Source organism: Natator depressus, chromosome 12, assembly GCF_965152275.1.
Source record: "Natator depressus isolate rNatDep1 chromosome 12, rNatDep2.hap1, whole genome shotgun sequence".
In the NCBI taxonomy this organism is placed as follows: domain Eukaryota; kingdom Metazoa; phylum Chordata; order Testudines; family Cheloniidae; genus Natator; species Natator depressus.
Window position 1 is genome coordinate 6,278,353 of NC_134245.1, and position 23,417 is coordinate 6,301,769.

The 23,417-nt window shown below is 50.3% G+C and overlaps 1 protein-coding gene across 4 annotated transcripts in view; it reads right to left on the bottom strand.

Annotated features, from left to right (window-relative positions):
* The window catches only part of NDRG4 (NDRG family member 4), an 85,391-nt gene that overhangs the window by 24,808 nt on the left and 37,166 nt on the right, over positions 1-23,417 (bottom strand). For 2 of the 4 annotated variants that reach the window (XM_074968453.1, XM_074968452.1), the window contains one exon: positions 5,023-5,128. In XM_074968453.1, the coding sequence (XP_074824554.1) occupies positions 5,023-5,128 (106 nt within the window). Of the gene's footprint in view, positions 1-5,022; positions 5,129-15,295; positions 15,492-23,417 lie in introns of those variants that run through there. The other 2 variants (XM_074968456.1, XM_074968455.1) reach the window with 2 other exon arrangements.

The following is a 23,417-nucleotide window of genomic DNA, read 5'->3' on the forward strand; positions in this document are numbered from 1 at the left end:
CCCTAGAATCCCCTACTGCTTATGCCTGGGGAGAGGCAAACGTTTTTAAGCACTAGCAGGCTGATTCGGCACAGCCTTGTTCCTCGTGTCTCAGGATCACATCAAACAATGTTTGCTGGCTCTGTGCTGTTATACTGGGCAAAAAAATAAGCCAGGTGTATCAGACCTCCCCCCACCGCTCCCCTCACCCCACCCCTCCTTCTGAGGCTTCAGTACAGTCCCTAAATCAGCCGCTGATCCGTACTGCTCCTGTTTGCTTTTCCACGGCTGCAGCCTCCATTAGCTTGGAATCCGCAGCCTGCTTGGAAGAAGGTCTCCTCCCTGTTGCTGGCTGGAGGCAGGCATTGCTTTCTGCAAGCTTTGGGACTGTATTAGTATTGGAAAAGTACTACGGATTTACACCCATATAACTGGCAGCAGAATCGGAACCATTTCAACCTAGCTGGCACATCCCGTCACGGAAGGCAGCATTCACCACACTCCAGCCACCAGCAAGTCCAGAGATAGAAGGGGGCATGGAGGAGTTTAATATCAATATTCACTAGCTTCCAAATAACTGCAGTGTGAAATTCCCTTTGTCAAAGCAGGGCTTTCTCAGGGGAATTTTTATTTAGGATGAACAACGGATTTATTATAAGGTAAGGAAAACGCCATGTGATTACTCAATGACTGCATACTGTGGTTTAAACGACCGTTTCTACCCCATTCTTAGTTGAATATATTTTGAAGAAGCCAGATGGTGATTTTTAAATATACAAGGGTCTCACATAATCCAATGTGAATGTGCTCAGAGACTTTGGATTTTATAATCCTACATAAAATATCATCTGCCATCTTGGGATTTGGGCTCCTCTGTACTCGGCCTGTTGCAATCACTATGTACTATTTTATTTTGACAGCAACTTTGGAGGGTCTCCACTGTCTAGGAGGTGATAATTCTATCCTGGGTTAATTCTGAAGTAGAACTGGGCAAGATTTTTCAACCAAAACTTTTTTTCTGCAAAAAAATGCAGATTCGGTGGCACAGAAATGTTTCACAAACTCATGTTGGATTTGCCGAATGGGGTTTTTTTTTTTCACTGAAACCAAAGTGTGGAAAAACCAAAAAGGTTAGTTTCAACTTTTTTTAAAAACAAAACGTTTTGATTTTTCAGTCCAAGATTCCCTTTAATTAAAAAAAGCAGTCAAAAATGTTTGAAACGGGTCAATACTGAAATGAGCAAAACATTTTGTTTGGACAAAATCGAAACTCTCTGCTCCCGAACAAAAGGCTTTCAACTTTCTGATTCGGCAAGCATTTCAAAAAAGTTTGTTTTCGGTTCAACCCACAACAAAATCTCCCCCCCCGCCTTCTCGTTTTTCAAAAGTGCCAGAGAACTGAAAATCTATTAATCACCCAACCCTACTTTGAAATCCTCAGGGCTCCCTACCCAGCTAGGATTATTGCTGAGTCATTATTATACTCAGCAAGGCTGACCCTCCCCAGAATGGATGCAACCCTTTGCTGTTGCTACTTTGTTTCACAATGGAATTGGATGGGAGGGGCTTGGATTCTCTCAGAAGGTAAAAAACAGCCGCTGTTGTAGGGACAAGAGCTGTGGTAGGCTGTAGGGACTGCAGCGAAGCTAAGGGACAGGCATGAGGGGCTAATCCTGCAGCCTCTGACCTCACTGGCAAAGCTCCCATGGACGTCAGTGTGGGAGGAGAAAATCCCTGTCGCCAGCTTGGAAGTAGTTACAGGAGCCATCCTGCATGCTGGGATGATGTTAGCCAATCAGAGTAGAGAGATTTGTATATTCACAGTTTGAGAAAACACTGTATGGTGCTTATGCAAATCTGTGTAATCTGATTGGTTAATCACAGCTGCCAATCACACTACAACCATTCATACTGTCAGTGGATACAGCTTGGTAGCCCTACAGTCATGATGCTGGCCCCACTGTAGTCAATGGAACCTGGATTTCACACACACTCCAGTATGGGGAATTGCGTTAATACAATTCTGCATCAGGAACTGTGTACTGGAGACAACTCCATCTTGGTGTAATCAGAAATAATCAATTCACCAGGAGAAGGTAATGGGATAGGAAGGACAGGTTGGTGGGTAGGGGACTGGATTGGGACTCAAAAGATCATGTCTCAGCCAGACTCTTTGGCTACGTCTATGCTGCAGACCTCCCCGTGGCAGCAAGTCTCACAAGCCAGATCACCTAACTCGGGTCCTGAGACTCACACTATGGAGCTAAAAATAGCAGTGTAGACGTTCCCGCTCGGGTGCTGAACGAAAGAGGTGGGTCTCAGAGCCCAGGCTCCAGCCCCAGTGGGAATGTCTATGCTGCTATTTTTAGCCCTGTAGCGTGAGTGCGAGTCAGCTGATCTGGGCTCAGACTTACTGCCATGGGTTATTTTTGCAGTGTAAACGTACCCTTTGTGTCACCTTAAGCAAATCACTTCATCATCATAGCTTGCTCTGATATGGCACTTTTCATCTATAGATCTCAAAGCATTTTACAAAGGAAGTCAGTCTCATTATGTCCATTTCACAGATGGGGAAAGTGAGGTACACACAGGGAAAAGTGACTTGCCTAAAGTCACCCAGCAGGCCAGTGGCAGAATTGGGAACACAACCCAGGTCTCCCAACTCCCATTCCAGTGCTTTAGCCCCTAGGCAATATCACTGTGACTCGGTCCCTGCTCTGCAAATTGCAGATAAAAGCCCTTCCCTACCTCACAGGAGTGTTGTGAGGATAAAATCCATTCAGGATTGAGAGGTGCTCAGCTATTACAGGGCTAAGGGCCATATAAACACCTAGATAGATAGAAAATAACTAAAATTCATGCTTTCCCTTTCATCCAATGTGCTTTACTAACATTCAGTTGGACTCACAGCTACTGTCTTGGCCCTTAAAAATTCCTCTGTTCAGTTTTTTGAACGGGAACTCAGTGTTATTCAATGGAATTCACCCTTGCACGGCAGGCAGGGCCAGGGTTGAGGGCTGTACAAAATATTTGCAACAAAATCTGAAATCCTCAAAAGTAGACTTGTGTAAAAAAACAGATTTTACAAAACTATCTCAAATTTCACAAAGCACCTGGGAAAGGTGGGGTTTTGCTACAAATAAATAAAAAGAATTTTCACTCTCAAATTGTTGATTCCGTTTTAAGTCAAACAGTTAAAGGTTTTTCAAAAGTCACAGTGTCACTGCCTCTAAAATCAGTTTTTCTCATCCAAATATGTGAAATTTGGAAATGTGAGAAACTTCAATTTTGAAGGGGGCGGGGGGAGACCATTTCAAATAAAAGAAATTTTGGGGTCATAAAATGATCTAGAATGAAAGTGCAAATAATTTCTTCTCAAACATCGAAGTAAAAATAACAATACCCTTGTGAGACAAAAATGGGAACAATAATCTTAACTTCAGGTGGGAAAACTCAGAGAGTTAAATGGGCCTTTCCCCGTGCACACAGATTCAGTGGCAGAACTGATCCAGAATTCCTGACTCCCAGTCTCCATCCTCTAACCACAACACACTGTTCTGTCCCAGTGTCAGTCACAGAACCCATCTGTCCTGATCCTCGGACCCCTGCTGTCACCACTAGACAGCACTCCCTGCCTCTGCAGCCAAGAGTATAGACTGCAGCTTGATTGCAGAGGTGAAATCCTGGGCCCAGTGAAGTCAATGACAAAACTTCCCTTGACTTCCCTGATGCTAGGATTTCACCCCAGGTGCAGAATTTCTGGAGGACTTAAGTTGGAAGCCAATTGGGCCACCCGTGATGACTGCTGCTCTGAGCCATCACCCATCATCACTGACTAATAAAGCCCCTGGCTCCCAGTTCATCTGGGTTTGCTCTGAGATCAGGGAGCAGTGGCTGTCTCAGATCCACACAGCCATCAACCCCAACTCTGGCAGCAACAGGCAAGGAGCCCCTCAACTATAATCTCCAGTCTCTCCTGGACTAGGATTACTTTCTTCTGCCCTTCTTTTGTGGGTGGCAGCCTGCCTCCAGGCTTGCTTCTAATCCCCCTCACTTTCCGCTTCCACAGAACCTCGCTGCTCTCCGCTGGGGCTGTGCTCAGAAAACCGACCTCCTGCCAGCTCTCTCCACCACGCCCGCATTCAGACCCCTGAGTGCGCTTAGCTCAGGATGGAGCGCAAATGCAGCTGCCTAGGATGTCACGGCCCTGCCAGTTTGAAGCATCAGAGAGGACGTTAACGAGGTCACAGGCGTTCAGCCCCTACTTGGCGCCTTACAGCTGAGGTGGCTCAGTTCAACCACCCAGCAGCTCAGGGCTCCCTGGCATCATCCTGGAGGGTTGGGAGAAGGTGTAATTCACGAGGTAGACATGCCCGTCTCCAGCAGCACAGTGACCTCCGGCACCTCTGCAGTGTCAGGAGACAGAGGCACAGACATTCCAATACTGGGGCAGACCAAGGCTCCATCTTGTCCCGCATCCTCTGTCAGTGGCCAACATGGGTTCCTTAGAGGAAGGTGAAAAACCTTCAAGCAGCATAACTAGCCATGCGTCATACACAGCCGTGGAGGGGAGAGGGAGAACTTCCTGCCCCCTGCTGGTGATCAGTTTGCACCATGCACACAAAGAGTAATACCTCTTGTAATTTTACCCCAGCATCTACGAACCCATGCTACTAGGCCCCATTGCAGCTTCTTAAATCTCTGGTAAATCTTATTCAGCTTCAATCACATGCTGCAGCAGTGAGTTCCACAGATATCCCGAGCCTGCCTAGAAATGGGATCCGAAACCCAAAGGTGAGAACATTACATCCCAGCCATCAGTACCCTCGGAGCTGCAGCAGTTTGCTCACTCTCAGCAGGTTGCATTCGCAACCTCTGCTAGTTATTCCTGATGCCAAACCCCAAAGGCAGCCAGCTGATGACCGCAGCCATGAAACATTGGACTCCTCGGGGATAACACTGACCAGACTGACAATGGGATCATGCCCCCTCCTCCCCTACACGGTTAGCAGCTTGGGGCCAGGATGGAAGGGTTGCACTTACGGTTGAGTCCAACATCATGGTAGGTCAGGATGGCTGGGCGATTTCCCTTTGGGGACCCTCGAATGACCACATGCAGCAGCCCGTATGGGGTCTCGATATCATGCTCCTGGAAGAGAGAGAGAAAAGACAGGGTTACATGTTGCCCCTCCCTGGCGTCACCCTATTAAAGAAAAAGGAGACCAATAACAAAGTTCTACCAGGCAACTTCTGCCCTCACCAGCTCTCTCACTCGCAGAGCCATGCAAGCCTGGCCATGCATCATGCTGGGATGAAAGTAACCAGTGACAGCAATCACTAGAGACACACTCTGCCTGCAACAGATGCACCCCTGTCACTGACATCATCACACATGAGTACGCTGCCATGCACACAAGCCTGTTCACGCATGCAGCACACACGTTCACTCTCACGCACTGACACACCCATGCCTTTACACACTTCTAGTGTCCACTCTGCCAAACAGAACAGGAGGACTTGTGGCACCTTAGAAACTAACCAATCTATTTAAGCATAAGCTTTGGTAAGCTACAGCTCAAAACAGGTGTACCCTCACATGCAGATGCACACTCCTGTCGACTCTTCCCTCCTACAGACGTTCCCCAAACTGACTCCCATAAATGCCCATAAACACAGCAACCATTTTCATGGCATTGGATCCGATCGACACAAATATCCCCCACATCCTTCCCAAAGATAGAAAAGGGGCGATGGATTTTTAACAGCCGCATCCCAAATCCACAACCTCATCTGCATACATGACTCACACAGCCATCAACCCCAACTCTGGCAGCAACGGGCAAGGAGCCCCTCAGCTATAATCTCCAGTCTCTCCTGGACTAGGATTACTTTCTTCTGCCCTTCTTTTGTGGGTGGCAGCCTGCCTCCGGGCTTGCTTCTAATCCCCCTCACTTTCCGCTTCCACAGAACCTCGCTGCTCTCCGCTGGGGCTGTGCTCAGAAAACCGACCTCCTGCCAGCTCTCTCCACCACGCCCGCATTCAGACATTCATAATATGTATGAAAGAGGTTACCCAAAAATAATCTTTTGCCCTTCTAGGGTCTATTCCATCCAAGGATGTCAAAGCTCTTGAGAAACATTAGGGTGATGTTCGCCCCATGGTGAAGGCTGGCACAAAACCACCTGAACCATTTAAATCCCACTAAATCCCTACTTAAACCCCCTCTGCACAGGGTGCCTTTCCCCCATTTGTGAATTAAGCTTTACAACACCTCAATGAGGCAATCATCAGGATCTCTTTACAGATGGGGAAACTGAGGCTCAACAAGAGATAGTGACTTGCCCACGGTCACACAGAGAGTCAGTGACAGCTCCTGGCACCAATACAATGCACAATCCTTCCTGTAAATGTCAACTTCATTAGGCTCTTATTAGCACAATTTCTTGACACTCCAGAGAGTAGCGGCAGCTTCATAAAAATTAATCACCTAACAAATTTCCCCCTCCTTCCTAAACCATCAGAGAGTTAAAGGCATGACAAGGCAGCCTTGGGACACCAATGTCGATCTCTATGCTGCAGTACTAGCATTTACCAGAAGCCCTAATGAAATGGGAAGATCCGAAGTGGGTACACAGGGAAATAATGTCCTGTTCCATTAAGCTTCTTGAATTAGCAGCTCAACAGTTGCAGAGAAACAGGGCCCAAATCCTCAGACAGTGGAAATCACCATAGATCCATTGACTTCAAAGGAGCGATGTCAATTTACATCAGCGGAGAATCTGGTGAAGGGAGGTTCATCACAGCAATGCTGAGACACACACCAAATTGCAGACAAGCAAATTTCGCACCAATTCACTAGCTTGACAGCAGATACAAGAGATCTGGGAAGATCACAGGGACTGAACTCGGCGTGGTTTTTACTGACAATAATGGGATAACTGTCCAGGCAATTATAGCTGACTCATCAGCATGATATCCAAGTGCCTTACAAGTTAAAGACCCCAAAGGGTCTGATGTGACCCAGGAACCTCTTAATGCCAACTGGCAAGCAGCACAAGGGGGTGCAGAGAGGTTGGGTCACAGTTTGGGATCTCTTGGGTCGGGTATGTACATTATAGTTCACCAAAGAATGTCAAGTGAAGTCTCAAATGAAAGCCGATGTCACACTGGTCACCAACATTGTCGTGAAATGTACGTACAGAGGCTGTGTGAGGAGTTATGTATGTATACTGAAAATTGTGTTCTTAGAGTGTGTCTGGGGACCGGTCACCAGCAAAAGTGAAAGGTAGGCTCTCTTTCAGATAAGAAATATTTATCTAGCTGGCTCTTGACATATAAATTAAGTATTGTATGTTTCACAACGTGTCTCCTCTCACCTGTCTGAACTGCCCGTAAGGACTGTAAGAATTTCAAAGAGAGAAAATTAAAAGTAAACCCTGCAGGGAGTAGGGAGGCGGGTGGGGGGAGGGCTTTCCCTGAGGTAAACATCCAAGGTTTGCTCTAGTGTATCTGGGGAACAAAGACGACACTCTGTCCTCCTTCGCCTAGCAAGTAAACGGGCAGCGGGTTTTACTTCATGAAAGAGGAGTCTCAACCAGGCATGGTTGAGAATGCTGAAGAGAACATTGGGTCGATAAACAGACGGGGGAAAACAGGTTAGTTAAGTTTAGGCTCTAGAAAGTGTGTTATGATTTTGTTCTGTACGTAACCACTTGTTCCCAACGTTCTTACTCACTCTCACTTGAATCTCTGTGCTTTGACGATAAATTTATTCTTGTTTTCGCTACATCTCAGTGCTGTAGGGTTACGCGAAGTGCTGGCCCTGAGAGGTGTTCCTTTGGGAAGAGCAGGCCTGGTAAGTCTGTGAGTGTCCAGTGGATAAGGGGCTGGACTATACAGGGAACACGCAAATGACGCAGGGGTTGATGTGCACCTTTTGCCACCTGCACAGAGACAGAGAGGCCTGCAAAGCAGCACTTGTGCTGCCAGGTGTCAGGGAGCTGACCCAGAGCAGGCACAGACACTATTTCCTTGTGCTCAGGGCAGGTGGTGGTGAGGTGCCTCCCAACCCTGGGTAATGTCACAGTCACGCCTTTCCTGCCCCATGGATAGGATGTTTCTGTTCCCGAGGGAAGGCTGGGCCGTTGCACTAGGAAGATGCTATGGTTCGTGATCATTCTCATTTTCCACCACGAGGGAGTCCCATGGTGCTGACCAGGGGCTGGGCCAGCCCCGTTTCCTGCTCCCACACATCTCACACCAGAGGTTGAGAGTTCCCTAATTCCAGTGGGAGGTCACGATGCAGGGTGAGGAGGATCCTAGGGTCATGGCAGACATGGAGGCCTCCAAAGAGAGGAACCAACACCAGGAGATGAGCTGCTCAGATACTATAGTGATGATGAGCACAGGGTTAGGAGAGAGAGAGAGAGGGCAATTACGGGGCCCTTCATCCCTAGGTCACTGGTTCAAACCAGGCCTAAGTCAGCCATCACAATCACGCAGGCGTTTGCTGTGGAATAAGCTGGAGAATCTCAGGTTAGGTGTCCACCTCACAGACCCCCATGACGCCTGGGACGCTGCCTGTCTCAACGGAATGGGCTATGGCGTCTGAAATGCCCTTTCACATGCAGATTGCCAGACCGGGCCACAGCCCTGCTCAGCTCCACCCACTCCAGCCCCCACATCTCCAGCAGTGGCCACAGCCAGCTGCTCCTGAGGAAGGCACAAGCATCCCCACAGCAGGCAGTTACGGGCCCACCTGCCCCCAGGGAACACTTCTCCCCATTTGGTACAGGTTGGCTTATGCTCCTGCCTAGAGGTGGTCCCTCTGGGCTGGCATTAAGCTTGTCAGGGCTGCCACTTCCCTTGCCCTTGAAAATTGCCAATCACACCCACACTGTGATCTCCTTGCCAGCCAATCAGAACACTCCATTCCTGCCTACTGGAGGAGGAGGATAATGTAAGCAGCCAATCGTAGACAGCCTCTGTTGTTATTGGCTGGAACAGGCACGTCTTTCAGCACCTTCCTCCAGCTCCCGATCCCCGCATCGGTACCCAGTGCTATAACCAGAGAGGCGGCAGCATTGTCAGGAGGACAGATTCAGGGCATCCGTGCCAAGCCTCTCTGGGTTTTGGGGTCACAGGCACATGGCTGGAAACAACCTCAAGACAGCATGTGCCGGGGCTGCAAACTGGCCACGGCAGGGGTTTTCCCAGAGCGCCTGGGGGGAGGACTGGAAAGTTGCCAGATTCCAGAACAGGATGCCGGGCTCAGGCCATCAGTGTTCCCTTTTAACGAAAACTAGGGCAATTAGCAAACAGGATCTGCAGCCAGAATCAGCAAGAACTTTAGTGTTAGAGAAAATCATTCTCACTGGAGACAATGGAGCCTGCTAGAAAGAAAGAATCATTCCCAGCATGGACGTGGGTGGGTGGGATGAGGGGATTGGAATAGCACAACAAGGACTGTGGGGTTAAAACGGGAAGCTAAATCCCAATAAGGCACGATGCTAAAAGACGCAGTGAGCCCTGGCCCTGCTCAATCGCAATCAGCAGGAGCTAGAGACGCTCTAATTCCAGGTTCTCCCTCAGAAAGAGCCCTTGACCCTAATCTGTCTTGCTGTGGAGGGGGAGGAAGGGGAGCCCTTGTCAGACAAAGAGTCACTTGAATGGTTTACAAGCCAGACGACACCCTGAGCTTTTCATCCTGCACCATCTGCTGCTCTGTCTCCCAGCTCCGCTGTACGGCTGCTGAAATGGCTGAATCCTGCCCCCTTCGAACAAAGCTGGCCCTTGTCCGTCCCAGGACCACAGCAGCGAGGGGAAAGCTGCTCTGTTCTCCTTCTCCAGCCCCTAAGCTGCCTGACCTCCCTGCTCAGCATTCATTCCAGTTCCCAGCTCAGTCAGATCCAGGGCACAGACCCAATCGGCTCTGCTTGCCAGCTCCCACTTGCCCTGTTATGAGCCATGTTCCAGCTGCCTGCTCTGATGGGTTTGCTTTCCTGACTCCCACCCCTGGCGGAGTATTGATTTGGGGCAGGGATTAATGGCGGCTTGGCAGTACTGCAGCATGCACCAAAAGGGAGCGGGAGCTCAGAGCCCTGCAATGCGCTGGAACAAACAGGAGGGAGGCAACCAGCCCCAGGATTTTGATCTATGGTGTTTGCTTCTTTAGTTTAGTGCCCAATAAAGCGCATCATAGATGCCCACAAGCCGAGGGGTGAATGAGGGTGCGTCATGGAGCTTTGTCCACACAGCAGAAAGCAAGGACATCTCCGGCCAAACCTCCATCCGCTGTATCAGAGCTATTCTGCTACCGTCAGACCCATCTTCCCGGGGAACCGGATCTTCTCCATGAAGTCTCTCCTTTTTGTAGGGGAAAATGGTGTTAAGTCAGAACATTCACCCCATTGCTAAGAACCCATCCCCTTGCACAGCTCCGGTGTCTGCATCAGATTGGTAAACACCTTGGGGCAGGAACGCCCCATAGCACCGAGCACTCACATATAATAGGATTAAAGAGGGGACCCAAGCCAACACCCACACATCCACACCACACCCAGGGTCCGGGGGTTCGAAATCTCAGCCCAAATCTGGATCTGGACTTTCCAGTTCCAGTGGGTTGATCTGCAATCTAAAGTCCACTCGGGACTTCGCTGCTGCTGTAGATTTTACAGCACCGTGCCAATGGGCAGCAGTATAAACCCCTAAGACAGACAGATCGATCAGAAGTCCCCAGACTTCAGGGCTCCCCCTTCCATTCTTAGTTAGTCCCCCGTACATTCTCACTGCTGGCAGTGAGGGGGAAGGGCATATCAGACGCCACAGCCCAGGGTGTTACATCCCCAGTTGGAGTCCACCTCTGGGCACCTGCCTGTGATCCCAGCAATGTGTGTATCGCCATGCAGACGATACCGACTGCACAGTGCACGTGGCCATGTGCTAATAATTGGCCACATTCCAGGGAACACAGGCCTGGGCTCTGGGATGGACTTGGGGAGCCTTCTTGATGGAGCCGGCCTTTCATTGCTACCTCAAGCATGGCCATGCTGCTTGGACTTGCCCTTTGTGGCTCAGAGAGGAACAGTTTACAAGAATCAGGCATGAGTCAGCTTCTGTTGGCTTCCCGGGATTGGTCGAGTCACTCAGCCGGGGTGAGGGGCATTGGGTACAAGGGGAGGAGGTTCAACTAATCATTCCACAACCTCTCTTTCTCTGATCCTTGCTTCTACCCCGGTGCTACAGGTCTGTCTGCCCCTCTGTCACGAAGCTCTGTGGTGGAGGGGTTTTGCTCCTTTTCTTTGTCAACAGAGCGGGGGATTGTGTGTTTGTACAGCACCTAGCACCATGAGGCCTCAGTCCTGACTTAGACTTCTGGCACTGCCATAATACTGCAGCACCCATTGACTTTGACAGGAGTGGTGGGTGCTCAGTATTTCGAAAACTAGGCACCAGACCAGATGAAAATTGGGCCCATGGTATTTCTTTGCCCTTGGGTATGTCCCCCAAATATGTATACTTTGCCTCACAAGGGAGTCATAAAAGTATCTCCCAAATCAGTGATCTAATATACATCACATCATTGCCATTCCTTTAAAAGCACCCGGGTCAGGGCTTGCTGGATGTCTCCCCTCCATACCTTCCCTCCCCCTCATGGCTGCCATTTTGGATTCACTCTGCCCAAAGTGGCCAAGTTCCCATGGTTATGTGAAAGGGAAGAAAAGCTCCACCAGGCCCAGGGTCTTAAAAGCTTATGAGAAATGAGGGTTTCCAAAACAGCAGCTGCAACAGGGTGGGTCATATGTGCAAGGATGGAAAACGATGCCCCGAGACCCAGGCCCACTGGTTTAAAGCAGCAGCGGTATGCTTATAGTAGTGTGCTTGCAAAAATCCCCCCCAACAAAAACCTGCAGGCCTGATGCTGTCCCCAGGGTGCCTGTCCACCCCCTCACGAGCAGAGCCATAGACAAATCACATTCGGCTTATGGAAGGGTTTGCTTTAATTCCAATCAGTTAAATACATAAAAACTAGGAGACGGGAATGTTAATGGAAATTTTGTCACCGGGGCTTAGTGAGAACAGGAGAGGGCAGGATGCTTGGGCATCAGGACTAAGCATCACCCTTGGCTTGCCACATGGGAGTCTCAGCACCCCAGTGGGTGTGTAGCGTCACACACCAGTGCCGCTGTGCATGACTTACGGGTCAGAATGCCTCTCTGGAGATGAGCTTCTGGGCTTTGCTCAGTGTTAGTGAATGGGGATTGGGAGACGGCATGGACCCCTTACCCAGAACTGCTCCTCTGACCCAGACCTTAGCTAGGAGGAGGATGAAGAGGAGCAGCTGGAGTACATGTACGGCACCCAGAACAATGGGGCCCTGTCAGACTTGGTCCTCAAGGTGCCACCAAACTTTATTTGGGACATTGAGAACACCCCTCCCGCATCCCCCTCTTGGCCCCGGTACCTTACACTGTTTTGAGAGCACACGTGCAAAAGTGCACTCCCACCTGCAAAACACCTGATCTGTACGCGCAAGCCAGGGCCATGCACGCAGACACATCTGCGAGCCAATCCCCTCCTTGCTCAAGCATGCCAGGTGTTTTGCACATGCAGCTTACATGTCCCCTGGCCTGGGTTGCTAGTGTGCTCTCTGCTTGACCTCTCAGCTTTGTGCATAGCTTTGGCTGGAGAGTCTGCATTTCTCCAACACACTTCACAGTGACCCTGTGCTTTTCTTCCGAGCCTTTTGGCAAGGATCTCCAAGGACTTTAGATGCTCTAATAGCTACACTTCACGGCTTCCCCTGCTCCTGTTAGGTAAGAAAGAATCATTCTCTCTAGGGAAACTGAGGTACACAGCAGTTAAGTGATTTGTCCAAGGTGTCCCAATAGCTCAGTGGCAGGAATGGAAACAGAATCCAGAAGTCCTGACTCCCAGGTCTCTGCTCTAACCCCAAACCAACACTCCCTCTTCAGCTGTTCCTGACAAAATTCCAGTTGCAACAAAGGAAAAAAGCAAACAGGGGGCTTTGGGATGCAGGGTGCAGTTTCAGCTCTCTGACCAGCTCTCAGTGATGTCATCCCCCACCTGCGTTCCCAAGGACGGACTCAGGTTAGAGACTGCGTCTTGCTTTTGTCCATTTTTTAGAGCTGTGCATTTCTGAAGAGTCCCCTCCCAGTGAGTTAAAGGCCCTTTGGCTCCTAATCTAGACTCCTGGCTGGTGTCACTTTGCTGGCTTTAATAGAAATACACCCCCTGGGGAGGCTGGCCAGGTGTGGCTTTTGCTTTAATGCAAGGGACCCGATCCTGTCCTCCCTGGCGTCCATGCAAACTCACCGATGCTGCACAAGGATAACTCACGGTTGACCTCGACCCAGTGTCTGTCTGGCTAGGAAAGCTCTCTGCTGTCACCTTAACTAAACTGCTGTGCTCTCTGTCTCAGCCAGTACATCCCCCTTCCCAGCCGGGCACCTTGGGCTTTGCCTGCTCCTCCTGGCTCCGGGGCAAGGATCACAGCAGTCTTTCCCTCCCCGCGCCAAGGCAGAATGCGTCTCTTCCCAAAGGGGCAGAGGCAGAAGGGAATTCGGCATGACACGCATAGCCATGTGTGTCTCCGATACAGATAGACCATGGCTCGGGAAGCGAGGAAAAGGGGAATCCCAGCCATCAGCCACAGAGACTGAGATGCTCAGGAATCACCCTCCCTGCTCCAAGGTTGGCCCATCCTCCAAAGGAGGCTGATGAGCTCCAGCCAGCTGCTCAAGGTCTCAATGGGGCCAGAGGATGGTGCTGAGCCTCCAGGTCATGAGTCCCCCCTGCACACCCCATCCTGACCACCCGCTTGTTTCTGTCCAAGCGTAATTTGTCCTGAGCTCTCTAACGAGGCCTCATGACCCCTCGGGGAGGCAAGTACATATCATCCCCATGACCCTCCCTACTTCCGCTTGGCAATTATATTCCACTTCTCAGCCACCGTTCTCACAGGAGGATCATGAGCCCCCTTTTACAGACAGGGAAACTGAGGCACAAAACAGAGACGCGACTTGTCCAAGGTCACAGAACAGGGCAGAGCAAGGACTAGAACCCAGGTGTCCTGACACTCAGCTCTGAGACCTACCTACCAGCCCACCCATGCCCTGCTATCCCTGGCTAGTGACTAACAGCTAGCACATATGCTATGCTAGTAGCACTTATCCCCCACCTTATGGATCGCAAATAGGAAGCTACCCAAAGCTGCTGCTGCACCTTCCTCCCCAGCCACGCGGTGCCCCAGCACCACACCTTTCTACCCTGGCCCGGCTCCTTCCAGCGCAGGGTCAATAGCCCAGAACTTCCCTGCCCCTTCCCCAGCGTCCTCCTGCAGCTTCCCACACGCTCCACCCTGCCTAGCAACACCGCTGCGTCCCTGAGCCCAAAGCCCTAGGTCCCCCTGCTTCCCCCTGGGCTGAGCAGAAGGGCCCCTTTGCACCCTGCTTCCCTACATGGAAGGGGGGCGGGGGGGGGGGAGACCCTAGCTCATCACAAATTAGCCCAACTTAGGCGCTCAGATGCTGTTGGGCCGGGGAGGGGGTCGCAGCAAAGGGAGGAGACCGAGCCTGGGTGGGCGATATGGGGAGCACCATCCAGGCACTGGGTGTGCTGGGCAAACAGCACGGACCCTGGGTGTCATCATGGGTCGCCACGTACGTTTGCTGCTCACGGGGACGATCCATCACACTGCGGCGGGGCTCGTCAAGGCCAGCCCTGCGCATCTCGCCTCGATGTTACAGCCTGCACAAGGTTATCCACTACACCCGCTGCAGTGCTCACCCCCCTCCAGCAGTGCCTGTTGTTGTCATTTGCTACTGCAGTCCCTGCAGAATGTGCTCGGCTTTGATGGCTGCTGATACATGCAACAAGCCATGCAATGCCCCCCCATCGCCCCCCAGCCAGCCAGCCCGCAGACCTCTCAGGACACAGGCATCACAGCTGGGAAGGACACATGCAGGGATCACCCCGGGACTCCAGGCATGCTTCCCTACACCTCATCTCTCTTGCCCGAGAAAGCTCCTGAATTCATTTTCCTTCCCTCAGGGCTGCAAGGACCAAGGCGGTTCTCTGCAGCTCCCGAGCCTAGTGGGGACGAAGCCTCAGGGATAATGCTGGGGACTGGGCACCCCTGCTTGCGATTCGGGGGGGGGGGAAAATGGGGAAATGCACACAGAAAGCAGGGTGAGATTTCTTTGCCCTGGTGCCTACGCTGGCTTGTGAAAGGCAGCCCTGCTGGTGCAAAGATCCTGTGTGGATCGTGGGTGTTGTTGCCTGGGAAAGCCCTACCTGACACTGGGGAGAGGTGGGGGCTGTACCTACCCCGTCCCAGCACTCTGGCATCGTGAGGAGCTCGTCCGGTGCAGATTCCTCAGGGGAGAGAAGGTAGCACTGGTGCCAGTGGCCCACCTCCTGATTCCCTGTCCTGAGTGCGGAGAGCTGACAGCCTGGGTATGAAGTCAACCTCTCGGCTTTGATTTATAAACCAGCTCCATCCCCTTTATTAGCCCCTCCCATTGCCCCATTCTCCCTCCACCAGCTCTGGCTTAGGAATTGTTCCTTCTTTTTTATTGCAGGCAGTTGTTGAAATGGAGCCCAGGAGCTTAGCAATTGGCTGCTGATAAAATTATGCATGCTCCAATTGGCTCAAAATACCCGTTTAAGAAAAAAACAAACCACTGCAGATCATCACTACGCCCTCCATCTTCCTTGCCCTGACAGAGAGAGAGAGAGATACACACGCACAAAAGGACATGTGCTGACGTGCATGCACACACAAACACAGAGATGGAAACATGCACAAGCAGGCATGCATACAGACCCACATAACAGGAAGTATATTAACATGCATGCATGCATGCATCAGAACGCCCAGAGAGATGCAGATCCACAAGGGCATGAGCATGCCCACATGCAAACAGACACATGCCCACAGAGACATGAAAAATGTGCTCACACACAAACCCACACAGGTAGGGACACAGGTGCCCTGCTTCTCTAGCACACGGTGCATTTTTAATAGGCCTCATTCTGTTTGCTGTGATAGTGCAGAGTAGTACCTGTTCTGAGAGCAGTGGCTCTCAACCTTTCCAGACTGTACCCCTTGCCGCAGTCGGATTTGTCTTGAGTACCCCCAAGTTTCACCTCACTTAAAAACTACTTGCTTACAAAATCAGACATAGAAATACAAAAGGGTCACAGCCCACTAATACTGAAAGATGGCTGACTTTCTCATTGTTCCCCTATAAATTACAAAATAAATCAACTGGAATATAACTATTGTACTTACATTTCAGTGTGTCGAATAGAGAGCAGTATAAACAATTCATTATAAGAAATTTTAGTTTGCACTGACTTTGCTAGTGTTGTAAAACTAGGCAAATGTCTAGATGAGTTAATGTGCCCCCTGGAAGACCTCTGCGTACCCCTGCTTAAGGACCACTGCTCTAGAGGGACTGGTTCAACCTGCTGAAACATCAGGAGGGCGGAGCTGTTAAAATCCAGTGGATTCAAGTACTTCGCAGGAGTGGGGGTGGCAGGGGGGGTAGATCACCAAAAGAAGGGACCAGTGAAAGGGTCAACCTGGAAAAGAGGCCACAAAATCTAGGATCCTTAAGAAGGGGCCTTTGCATACCTGGATGGCTCACTAGCACCTCCGCTCCTCATCCCTCAGTGCTCAGCTCAGCATCTCTGTCAGCATCAGACCCTGCTCCTTGCCCAGTTCATTCTCTGCTGGGCTTCCCCTCTTGACTGCAGGGCTAGGATTGCTTAGCCCAACAAGGGGGCTGCTTTGGCCAGGGAGTCAGAGGGCAAGCCCATGACTCAACACCACAGTGAGTGGATGCGACATTACCCGGAATACAATCTGTACTGCTGAACAGCTGTGTCCCGTTGGTTCTCCAACCCGGGGTGCCTTTCACACTGCTTCGCTGTGAGAACAACCACTCCAGGTCTGTTCACACACAGCTGCGAGTGTGCAAAATCACTCCTAGCTGAATTACACGAGTGCTTCTAGCCAGCCACTCCTGAATTATATTACAGAGACACCAGCAAATTCTCAGTCCCAGACTTGTCCCCAGGAGTGTGCATCTTGAATTGTCCAGCTCTTTTCTTTGGACAAGACAAACTCACAGAAAGTCCCTCATTTTGTTAACAGAAAGTGATATGCACAGACCCTGGTATCTCAAATGGAGTTTTCCCCACACACTTCAATCCAAACACACACTGGGTTCAGATAAAACACCACAAGTTGATTAACTACACAGAGACACATTTTAAGTGATTACAAGTAATGAGGCTGGCATAAAAGTAAGAATTGGTTGCAAAGAAATAAAAGGTCAACGCAAACTACTACCTAACTTACCAAGCCACCTGAACGTGAAGCAAAAAGTTTTTCCTCACCACATGCTCACAGCAGTCTGGCTGCGTCTTTTAGACAGGACCTCTTCCCCAGTTCAATGATGCTTCCTTTGTCTTTCAACCATTGTTGATGCCATGAATAGAGATGAGGGAAGAGAGGTGATCTGGGGCCTCTGTTCCTCATTTGTATCTCTTTTCCTTCTCTTTGAGAATCATCTCTAGCTGGGGTTCAGGCGACAGCCAGTCTGTTTACATGGAACCCCCAGCTGTTCCACTGCCAAAAACGTAAATTTCTCACTCCCCCCCTTCTTCCTGCCAAAGACTGGCCACTTAACCAGGTGATAGTCCATTCAATTGCATTGACACCTGGCTGAGGTGCCAGTTTGCCTTTTGTCCCTGAGGAACTGGTCAATGCCTGCTGTTCTAAAGTTGGAGCATGTCTCAGTAAAATCATAAAATAGAATTTTATAACTTTGCATACAAAATTTGCCACACATATTGTACCAGGACAATAATGATCAGCCAATTATAAGTTTTCAAGTGATACCTCACAAAACATAGTTTTGTATAAGTGGTGAACGTAAAGCTACAGACTGTCACAGTGGGAGGAAGGGTTGTCAATGAACTCCTTGGGATCTGTCATTTTCATTTTCGACAGCCCACTGCACTCCAGTCTGGAGAGCTCCCTGAAGCGGGTGCTGGCTCTGAGACTCCCACTGGGAATTAGCCCGAGATCTCCAAACTCTTTGCACATGTGCCGCAAGTGAGATTTCATCCCTGGTCTCCAGTGGCACAAGGCTAGTGAGCTGCGCTAGCAGCTCCCCTCCTTTCCTCCACCTCCTCCTCTCCTCTGCAACGCACTGGCAAGCGGGTGACCTTAGCGAGGTCAGTGCCAGGTAACTCAGCCAGGAGAAAACTGCAAGCTGGCAGCTTTAAGCATCTCAGTGGTGCTGATCCCGGCTCAGCTCCTGGCCTTCCCCCTTCACTTCCTAGCTGAAGTATGGGAGAAGGAGACTGATGGAGTGAAGAAAACCCTGATAAATAATATTCAGGATGCTATGGGATTAGGGGATGCATCAGAGTGGGTTACATAATTAAGGAGTCTGGATTTCCTTGGGAAAGTCATGGGGGGGGGGGGAGGGAAATCAATATCCCTAGCCTATCCTGCCTAAAAATCCATTGGAGACACCAGGTGGGTGAGGGAACCTCTTTTATTGGACTAACTTCTACGTATAAAAATCCATTGCACATTCTCCTCCCGCTGACGGAGCTGCAGGGCCTGGGTGAGAATTCTTGCTGCCCTAGGCAGACGCCTGGCCCTCCCAGTCCTGCAGTCACACACACACACACACACACACACACACACACACACACACGAGGAGCAGCATCTCCCTTGCTGATGTTTTGCTGCCTATGTGTTAGAGAGGACTCTGCTGTGCCAGTTCGGGGAAGAGGAACCGTGTCAGTCCTCTGAAAATGATCCCCACGTTGCTGTGCACTGCAGAGGGGCCCCCGCAAACACTGACCTGCTTTCAGGGGAAGACGAGCCAGTCTTTCAGGGACAGAAGCAAGCACAGCTCTGCTAACACACCTCAGCCTTGAGCTGCAGCACCACACGCTGTTCCAGACCAGGCTCCCACAGCCCTGCCAATGCTCCTCCATCCTGACCTGCAACTGCCCCTGCTAGACTAGCCATCAGCCCAAATACAGGCCTACTGACACACCCAGCTCTCAAGGTGTCAGGGCCCACAAGCCATGCTCTGGAATGCCAACCCCCTGTTCAGCCACTGTACTGACATTCCAAACCCTGGAGAGCGCTCTAGGGGGCTCAGTGCAAAGTCCCCAGAGTCCACCAATAGTGCCCTAGTGCGCGGTGGGGCCTGGAGAGAGGTGCAGTCCAGCTGGCCAGCTACTGATGTATAACCAGGGCCACAACCCCACTGTCGATCTAAACTGGCTGGGGCGCTGGGCACTGCCACAGGATAAGGGGAGCTGGTGGATGTATGGAGGCGCTCCACCCCAGATCAAATGGCTTATTTTTGCTGAGTGACGCACCGTGCCAGGGACATGCAAATCAGTTCTGACAGAGCAAAAATCCCTGTCTGCGACTGCTACTGGACCCAACAGTCAGAAAACCTTCCACTGCTGTCTGCCATCACCCCTCATCACAACACCACCTCGTTACAGCTGTAGCCAATGATTTTAGGTTATTAGTTAATCATAACATCACACCATAAATGACCAACATGTCATGTCATATGTGATGGGTTCGGTCACAGAGACCCCCTTGGGACTGTCACCTGACCTGCTGAATTTACCTCTGAGCCCATTTTCCCTGCCAGCTTGGGACTCCAGAACCCCGCCTTGTTGAGCCAGACATGCTAGCCACCTGCAAAACACAGACCCAGGTCTGATCCACGCCCCCAAAGCTGCAGACTTTGACCAAAAATTGCTCAGCAGGCTACCTTCCTGCAGCACCCAGACACCCAGTTCCCAATGGGATCCAAACCCCAAATAAATCCATTTTACTCTGTTTAAAACTTATACAGGGTAAACTCATGAATTGTCCGCCCTCTATAACACTGATAGAGAGATATGCACAGCTGTTTGCTCCCCCAAGTATTAATCACTTACTCTGGGTTTACTAATAAACAAAAGTGATTTTATTAAGTATAAAAAGTAGGATTTAAGTGGTTCGAAGTATTAACAGACAGAACAAAGTAAGTTCCCAAACAAAATAAAACAAAACACGCAAGTCTAAGCCTAATACATTAAGAAACTGATTACAGGTAAATCTCACCCTAAGAGATGTTCCAACACACTTCTTTCACAGACTAGACTCCTTCCTAGTCTGGGCCCAATCCTTTCCCCGATACAGTCCTTGTCAGTTCCAGCAGGCATCGTAGGTGAAAAGCAGGGGCTCTCTCATGACTGGGACCCCCTTTGTCCTGTTCCACCCCCCCTTTATATTTTTGGCACAAAGCAAGAATCTTTTGTCTCTCTGGGTTCCCACCCCTCCTTTGAAATGGAAAAGCACCAGGTATAAGATGGATTCCAGTATCAGGTGACATGTTTACATGTCCTGTGAGACCCCCCCTCCATTCTTCCAGGGCTGGTCTGCACGTATACAGGAAGGCTTGCAGGTAAATAACCCATTTACAACCAATTGTCCTAGTCAATGGGAGCCATCAAGATTCTATCATTATCATCATTAATGGCCCACAATTTGCATAGTTACAATAGGACCTCAGAGGTATACTTCATATTCCTAGTTTTAGATACAAGAATGATACATTCATACAAATAGAATGAACACACTCAATAGATTATAAGATTTGTAATCATACCTTACAAGAGACTTTTTGCATAAAGCATATTCCAGTTACATCATACTCACACTTATAAACATAGTTTTATAAAGCATATGGAGTGCAACATCACATCATATATAATTACTGTATGCTAATTAGTGTTAAATTGTTGGATTATAGAAGTATGAGACTGATCAGCAGTCAGAAGGATTAAGTATGCATTAGGTATCTAAGTAAGTAGGGCTGAACGCAAGGCCTGTAAGATTTTATGTTAGCCATACCAGGCCATAGGTGGGCAAATTACGGCCCACGGGACCATCCTACCCGGCCCCTGAGCACTTGGCCCGGGAGCTCGCCCTTGGCCCCTCCCCCGCTGTTCCCCCTCCCTCACAGCCTCAGCATGCCATATTGCGGGTGTAGTGTATTAAACTGCTCCACGTAGGAATGTGCTACTGGTAGCCATTAGGGAGAGCAATTTACTACACTACACAGGCGCAATGCTCTGGGCGGCTGGGCAACACTCTGGGCAGCACGGCTGTAGCACCGCCAGCCACCGGTGCTCTGTGCTGCGCAGTAAGGGGGCAGGGAGCAGGGGGGGTTGGATAGAGGGCAGGAGAATTTGGGGTGGTGGTCAGGGGGCGGGGTGTGGATGGGGTCGGGGCAGTCAGAGGGCAGGGAACAGGGGGGGTTGAATGGAGGCAGGGATCTGGGGAGGGCAGTCAGGAAGGGGGGGGGTTGGATTGGGTGGTGGGGGGCAGTCAGGGGCAGGGATTCCGGGGGCGATCAGGGGACAGGGAGCAGGGGTGGTGGTGGATGGGGCAGGGGTCCTGCAGGGGGCCATCAGGGAACAGAGGGGGTTGGATGGGGCAGGAGTCCTGGGGGGGGGGGCGTCAGGGGGCGAGAAGCAAGGTGGGGACGGATAGGGGCCGGGGGCACCGCCTCCCCAACTGGCCCTCCATACAATTTCCGAAACCCGATGTGGCCCTCAGGCCAAAAAGTTTGCCCGCCCCTGCCATAGGCTTAAGAGAAGGCTTGACATACGTAAGTGACCAAAGAATGATCCTATGCCACAAGATGATGGGAAAAGAGGTCCCAGTGGGTGATACTGCAAAAAATCAACAGTAAGAGCAATGTTTTGCTTACCAGATACTCGGTAATCATATTTTTCTAGCACATGCCATCACCGCGGGGTGCAATATGTGCATACATGCGAATGAGGTATAGTCAGAATCGCATTATAAAAAGAGGGTGCCCAGAGTGGGACAAATTGAGCTCCCTATGGGAAACTCCAGCAGGAACCATCCCTTTACTGATGATCAAACCATGAGAGACCCATCAGACCCTGACGCGATCCAGGAGGATGTGAGTAACTTGTGCACAGGTCTTGACCCATGCATATCCAAATTCTATCATCATAACTTTAACTGTAACTTTAATAAAACTTGTAAAACGGACTAGACCTCCAGATCTATCTAGGTAGTGACATGGCTCATGTCACTGAGCTCCAAATGGCTCAGGCCGTTTCATTGCTGTGTGGCCTTCCAGGCTCAGGCTGGAGCCCGGGCTGTAGGACCCTGTGAGGTGGGTGCACTCCTGGAGCTGGCCTCTCAGTGAGGAAGGATCCACACCCCACAGCACCAGTGCTGGAATTCACACCACCAACCTCCAAGCGCTAGTGTCCAAAATCTGACTCCTGGCCTCCGAGCACAACCCCAGGAGACACAGATGAGCTAACAGCCCAGTCTCCTTGGCTAAAAATATATGGATCTCTCATGCCAGAATAGAATCAGGATTAAGCAGTTGGTAGTAAACAGGCAAGTGTTTCGGTGCCGCTGCCCTCTCCTGGATGGTATCGGAATGGCAGTACTTGTGCCAGAGCCCCCGTACTACTAACACTCACTGGCGATTCACCTTTAGCTGAAGCGGCAAAGGCCTATGCTTTTAGAGCAGGAGAGCCTGAGTTCTACCTCCGCCGGCTCGAAGAGGCCACGAGTGGCTGTTGGCTGTAACCTAATGACAACTAGGAAGGCCAAAGGGGTGAGGGGTTTTGGTTTTTTTAATTAACCATTCTTTTATTGGCTGCAGCTGTTCAGGGGACAGCAGATACTCCCAAAGAATCTCTAACCTGCGCATCTTGTGGCTCCTAGGTACTGCCCGTGGTTTACTACATATTTTATTTCTTAGAACTCAATCAACAGATTTGCTTGCAAATGCTCAGAAAATGGATTCTGTCTTCAAAGAGCCAGCACCGGAAGGTTGGAGAGGACCCAGTGTAGCATCCACGTTAACACAGAGGCTGCAAAACTCAACTCGGCTTTAATTACAAATTCAAAGAGGTTCAGACCAGAAAGTACCATTGTGATCAGCTAGTCTTACCTACTGCATAACAAGTGTTTAAGGCCTTCTTTCCTTCCGTCTCCACTAAAAAGATCATTTTAACACAAGGAATATTAACCAGGGAGAAGGATCTCAGGCCAGAATCAGGAAAGAACAGGTTAAAGAATACTTAGAGAAGTTTGATCTATTCAAGTCGGCAGGGCCTGATGAAATTGACACTAGAGTACTTAAGAGACTAGCTGAAGCAACCTCTGAATCATCATCAATCATCTCTGAGAACTCCTGGAGGATGGGGGAGGGCCAGGAGGGCTGCAGAAAGACAAACAGCACCTATCTTCAAAGAGTGGGGAGGGGGGACCCCAGGAATTATAGAGCAGGCAGCCCAACTTCAATACCCAGAAAGA